Source organism: Quercus lobata, chromosome 12 (assembly GCF_001633185.2).
Source record: "Quercus lobata isolate SW786 chromosome 12, ValleyOak3.0 Primary Assembly, whole genome shotgun sequence".
Taxonomy (NCBI): domain Eukaryota; kingdom Viridiplantae; phylum Streptophyta; class Magnoliopsida; order Fagales; family Fagaceae; genus Quercus; species Quercus lobata.
Window position 1 is genome coordinate 18,520,068 of NC_044915.1, and position 6,000 is coordinate 18,526,067.

Genomic DNA, 6,000 nt, shown 5'->3' on the forward strand with positions numbered 1-6,000 from the left:
AGTTAAAGGTTAAACTATATAAAATTATAAATTACATGATTGGAAAACTATAAAATTATATAGGCCAAGATTAGAACGTGTTAGTCATTTCCAATAGTTGAATTCCAGGCAGTGACATCAGTCATTCTCCTCCCAAACAAAGCCTCCTTTCAAGTTCCAACCATGCACTATGCAGGCCAAGGGCGTCATAAGAATCATTTAATAAGTCATAACAACACATTGCCGACGAGATCAAGTCATTAATACTTGCTCAAAAAGAAAAAAGAAAAGAAAAAAGAAGATAAAGTCATTACTAAATAATAATAACCAATGGTATGAAAACTTTTTATAAAAAAAACGCCAAAAGTTATTAGTATTATTATTTTTTTTGAAGTGGGACTAAAATAAAAATATTCTTCGTTCAATTTAATGCAAGTTTGATGATTGTCTCATAAAATTTTACTTTGTCTCTCTAAGTTTTGTGGCTTAATTACTTGGCACTTTTTAATCCTTCGAATATATTTGAGGTTTAAATTTCTCCTCCCATTGTAATAACTATATAAAAAAACACCCCCTCATTGATTAATTATAAATAAAGTATCTCATAAAATCCAACACCTTTTGTTTTTTGAATTTAACCATAGTTAAGAAAAAAAAAAATATCTATTTTCAATCAATCAAGAGCTTGTTGCTCAATTTTAAAGTTTTAAGACTTTTTAGGGGACGTTGAACTTAACCTCTACGGGGAACTAACTGCAATTAACCTTTAAAAAAAAATTAAAGTCATATCTTTCAAACTAAAAAAAAAAAAAAAAAAGTTTCAAATTATCAATCTATTCTAAATTATTGATCTAAATCCCAAAGACTTTCTATATGTAACAAATGGATGGATGAAGGGTCAAATTAATTCATTTTTAAATTAAAAAAATGAAATTACAGTTATTAAATGTTCTTTATTTTTTGACAAAAATTAGATAAATCAAACGTAATAAAGATTTTATCAAGAAATTAAGATCATTATTGCTTAAGCAAAGGAAAAATAGTCCAACAAAATTGGATATCTCAATGAGTTCAAGTGATTACTTAGGCGGTTAAGTGATAACCCAATAGTAATGATATCCTTTGTGTTGCTCTATGTATATGGTTTAAATTCTATCTTCATTTTCCTCCCCAAATAAAGTAGTTATTATTAATATGGAAAAATAATTTAGAATCAATACTTCAATGCATTAGACTCGTTTTGATAGGTTACACATGGCCTAAACGGGATACATGTCATCATAACGGTTAACAGGTTTAGTGTACTAGAATATTATATCTCAGACAAGTCTTAATTACAATGTCATTTTTTTTTAAAATTTTTCCAAATAAAATGATATTAATATAGATTAAAAATTGGCTTAAATATTGTTTTCGCCTATAAAAAGATTTTTTTCATCTCAAATTTTCAAAAAAGTTTATTTTGCATCCCTAATTATTTTTATGGATTTTCTAAATTGGTTTAGGGGCAAAAATAAAAATTTTCAATATTTCAGCGATTAAAAAAAAAGGATTTAAAAAAAATAAAAATAAAAAGTGTATCATTTTCAAACATTTAGATTTAAAAGAAAAACATTTTAAAGTTTAGGTTATTAAAAAAAAAAAAAAATCATTCACATTTTATTATTGTTTTTTTTGGGTGAATATACGGTTTAAATTGAATCTCCGTCACCGTGTAGTCTCTAGTCTCTATAAATAAACAGGTCCCTCATTTCCCGTGCAAATATCGTGTGGAAGGACAGCTCTTTTCCTTTTCACGCAGAGACGGAGAGAGAGACACACACAGTCGTGTACCAGATCTCTCTCTTCTCATCGCCAGGCCAAGGCAAGTCCTTTCTCTCTCTCTCTCTCTCTCTAAACCTGAATTTAGCTTCAGATCTTCATAATTTATGTGAATATTTCATTCTTTGCGTTTTTACTTTTTTGATTCTATTTCTGTGATCCAATTTTTTATTTTTTTATTTATTTAAATTTTTAAAAATTCTCGATCTACATTTCTATAGTCAATTCGTGAATTGAATAAATGAATCGCCTTGGAATTTGGATCTCTAGCTATATTTCGTGATTGGAATTATGCAATTCTGTTACCTAACATCAGTGTAGCTTGATCTAGGTTTTACAAATTGAGATTTAGTTTCTCCACCGTTGAACCGTTTCAGATCGGGTTTATCCCTGATCAGATTCGGGTTCAGCCCGGCAAGACCCACTTGGTAGCTGGTGTGATGCCACGTGTTGGTATCACAGCCCATCATGTTGGTTTGTGAAATTAGTAGATCATTCTATTGTTTGCTTTTTATTTGAATTAGGGATTAAATTGTATAGGAATTGGGAAACGTTATGTCAAAATCCTCTCTTTTTTTTTGGGGGGGGGGGGAATTTTGTTAGAAGAAACAAAAGTGAGAGTTGAAAATAGGGATATTGGAATGATGAATTTATGCCTATTTGGGTTTCTTCCACACGATCAGGTGAGAGATTCCTCGGCCATCGTTTCTCACGTGATAATGCTGAACAAACCCAGATGGTTACAAAAACGTCTGCTGAAATTGAAGATTATGCCGTTATTTCTGTTACATTTTGTGATTTGGTGAAAATGATTGGATTTAAAGAATTATTTTTGGCTGACCCAATTTAATCTGTTGAGGATCCATAACTAACACCAAATTTTGGGACCAAGGCTTTGTTGTTGTTTTAAAAAATAAAAAATAAAATTATGAGGTATGTGAGGCATGATGACTGGATCCCACATATCTCACATCCCATCATATTTTGCATGATAGTATGGAAGAAATCAAAATGGGTGTAGAAACTTTGCCCAGTGAAATTGAGATTATGCCCCTATCATTGAATTTTGTGATTTGATGAAAACGATTGGGTTTATTTTTCAAATTTTCTTGTGAAGTTGTTTAGCCTATGCTTGTGTACTCACTTTTCCTTATATCTAGGCTTTCCCTTTTGATGTTTTGGTTGTTTAGTTTTTTGGCTAGTTTATTAAGGAAAATGCTACAATGGCTATAAATCATTGATGCAAATGTTACGAAGCTATGGGTCGTCTACTCCTTGAAATTGCTTTTATATTCTTTTTGCAACTTGACTTTGTTATCTGGTTAAGAACCGATAAGTATTGCATGTATATACAATGTACTTTCTGGGACTTAGTGGAGTTATGACATGATATTTGATGTAGATATAGAATACGTGAAAAATGGGGCTGTCTTTCACCAAGCTTTTCAGTCGTCTGTTTGCTAAGAAAGAGATGCGTATACTTATGGTGGGTCTCGATGCTGCGGGTAAGACTACCATTCTCTACAAGCTCAAGCTGGGAGAGATAGTCACCACCATTCCTACCATCGGTACGTTTGACATCAATAAATTAATGGAGTCAATGTGCATTTTCTTTTAAGCTGTTTATATTGGAATTTACATAGTAGTTCCAATTGTGAGATTTTCTTGCATGGAAAGGATGTTGCAACTAGCCTTTCTAATAAAGTACGCGAGTTTCACCTAGCAAAAAAAAAATAAAAAAAAGTAAGCGAGTTTTCTCTTCTTGAGCTTTTGTGGTTTATTTATTTATTTATTTTTTAAAATAAATAAAAATAAACACCATAAATTCTCTTCATTTCATGCCCCTTTCAGGGTGAAGATGATTTTTGTAGATAGAGGTGAAGCAATTTTAGTAATCACTTTTGGGTAAATTAGATTCAGCAATGGAGATGAAATTGTTTTTTCTGTTTGGTTGTGTATCGACTTTCATGATTGTTACTTACTGCTATCATGCTGGCATTTTTTTACTTATCTAACTTGATCATTTTAGTAAAGAACTGTAAGTGTGACCTTGTTTTTGCAACCAGAACTTATATATTGTTTGCTCAGGATTTAACGTGGAGACTGTGGAATATAAGAACATCAGCTTCACTGTCTGGGATGTTGGTGGTCAAGACAAGGTATGCAGATTTAATTTTGTTCTAGAATGTTGACTCCCTTCAATGGCTACCAATATAGTTCTATTATAGCACCTTACAAATCAATTTCCTAGGATCTTAATGAGAGGCCTCTTGTATTAAATCCCTTAATCTTAATTTCATAAAGAATTTTTCTTAGTAAAGACTGAAAGTGATTATCTGATTTTTGGGATGATTGTTTCATTAACCTGAAAATGGGGTGTGCTTAGAGATTACTGGTGTTGGTTTTGGATGCTTCCATAATTGTAACAGAATTTAGTATAATCATAACCTAAATATCTGTAATCTGGAACGATACTCTATAGTTTCTTTTTTTATTATTATTTATTAATAAGAGTTATGTTTGGCTATTGAAGGGAGTCTGGAACAATGACTTGTGGTTGTTGACATAATGAGGCAATCATGCCCTTTTTTTTTCTTCTTCATGCACTTATTATGAGCATGCATATATGATGTTGGTGATGCATGAGGAGAATCCTCATGCTATTCATAGTTTGGTGCTGATTATTTGTCACACTTTTGCAGTTGTCATTATGCTAAACTAAATTCTAACAAGATACAATGTCATTTAGTCTCTCTCTCTCTTTTGGGGGGGGGGGGGAGTGTCAATGGGACTGATAGATATTGTGGCTTATGGTCTGGGGTTTTTGGTATCCCTGCTTTCCCTGTATTGTTTTCTTATTTGATATTACCAATCAATTAAATTCCCATACAAATTTGTTCTTCTTTGATTTTTTGATTGTCATTTTCAGATCCGACCTTTGTGGAGACATTACTTCCAAAACACCCAGGGACTTATTTTTGTGGTTGATAGCAATGACAGGGACCGTGTAGTTGAAGCTAGAGATGAGCTGCACAGAATGTTAAATGAGGTATGAGAAATTATTGGAATTTCTTGCCATCAGTGACTATGAATAGGATATAAATGCAACATTCTTGAGCAGTTGCATCATTTAGAGGACTTAAGATGCTGCTTTGTATTTTCTTCTCTGATAGTGTTATTGTTTGTCACCGTTGTTAGGATGAGTTGAGGGATGCAGTGCTGCTAGTGTTTGCGAACAAGCAAGATCTTCCAAATGCCATGAATGCTGCTGAGATAACTGATAAGCTTGGACTTCACTCCCTCCGTCAACGCCACTGGTAAAGAAGAGTTTAGCCTCTCTCTCTCTCTCTCTCTCTCTCTTCCTGTCAGTGACCCATAATGTACAATCATGCATTTGCAGGTATATCCAGAGCACTTGTGCCACTTCTGGTGAAGGGCTTTATGAAGGACTTGACTGGCTCTCAAACAATATTGCAAACAAGGTTAGACATGCTTTCATACATGCTTCCTAATAGTTTTCAGCTTTTTTAAATTACTTTTTTTCTCTCCTTTTAGTTAATATTTATTTATTTTTCCTATGTAATTTCAGGCTTAGATTGCTTGTTCTTGAGTTTCGGGTTCCAGCAACTGCTGGAGTATAAACTGGGAATTTACTATGGTATTCTGGATTTTGCTTGCCTGTTTAGTGTTACCTGTTATACCATGTTAATGGTTTCCCTGGAAGACACTGTCCTTTGTTACCTGTAGTTTCAGAATAATTTTAAAGATTTTTCTTTCTCGTGATATTACCTCACTAGAATTGTTTTGTGAATGTAATGACATTTTATCTTTTGTTGGAAATTGTAGAGCTATATCATCTCTGCTATGGTTCCCCTGGCTAATGGCGACCAAATGTTTTAATTGTTTAAATGTTTGCTTCGATGTTATACTAGTAGAAATGTCAAGGTCACTTTTCTTTTATACAAATACCCTCTCGAACTCTCATTTAGCTGATAACTGAACTCGTTAGTTTTACTTGTTTATTGGTTTTTTTTTTTTGGGGGGGGGATAAATTTACTTGTTTATTTTTGGTTTTTGAATGGAGAAATTAAGTTATCCCATCACGAAGTGAAACACTACCATGTTTAGAGGAAGCATCTGTGTCCTAAATGCCGAAAATTTCTAGCATTTAGCACACCAAACACAAACACCACCTATATC

The 6,000-nt window shown here is 32.8% G+C and overlaps 1 protein-coding gene across 2 annotated transcripts; it reads left to right on the forward strand.

Annotated features, from left to right (window-relative positions):
* Nucleotides 1-1,714: 1,714 nt before the first annotated feature.
* LOC115971347 (ADP-ribosylation factor) lies at nt 1,715-5,762 on the forward strand. Of its 2 annotated transcripts, none has more exons than XM_031091212.1 (7): nt 1,715-1,843; nt 3,203-3,368; nt 3,889-3,959; nt 4,730-4,849; nt 4,999-5,117; nt 5,201-5,282; nt 5,390-5,762. In XM_031091212.1, the coding sequence occupies exons 2-7, from the start codon at nt 3,221-3,223 to the stop codon at nt 5,393-5,395; spliced, it is 546 nt and encodes a 181-aa protein (XP_030947072.1). In that variant the 5' UTR covers nt 1,715-1,843; nt 3,203-3,220; the 3' UTR covers nt 5,396-5,762. The 2 variants fall into 2 exon arrangements, with proteins under 2 accessions (XP_030947072.1, XP_030947073.1); XM_031091213.1 differs by having other exon boundaries at nt 1,725-1,843; nt 3,209-3,368; nt 5,390-5,709.
* The last annotated feature ends 238 nt before the right edge of the window (nt 5,763-6,000 follow it).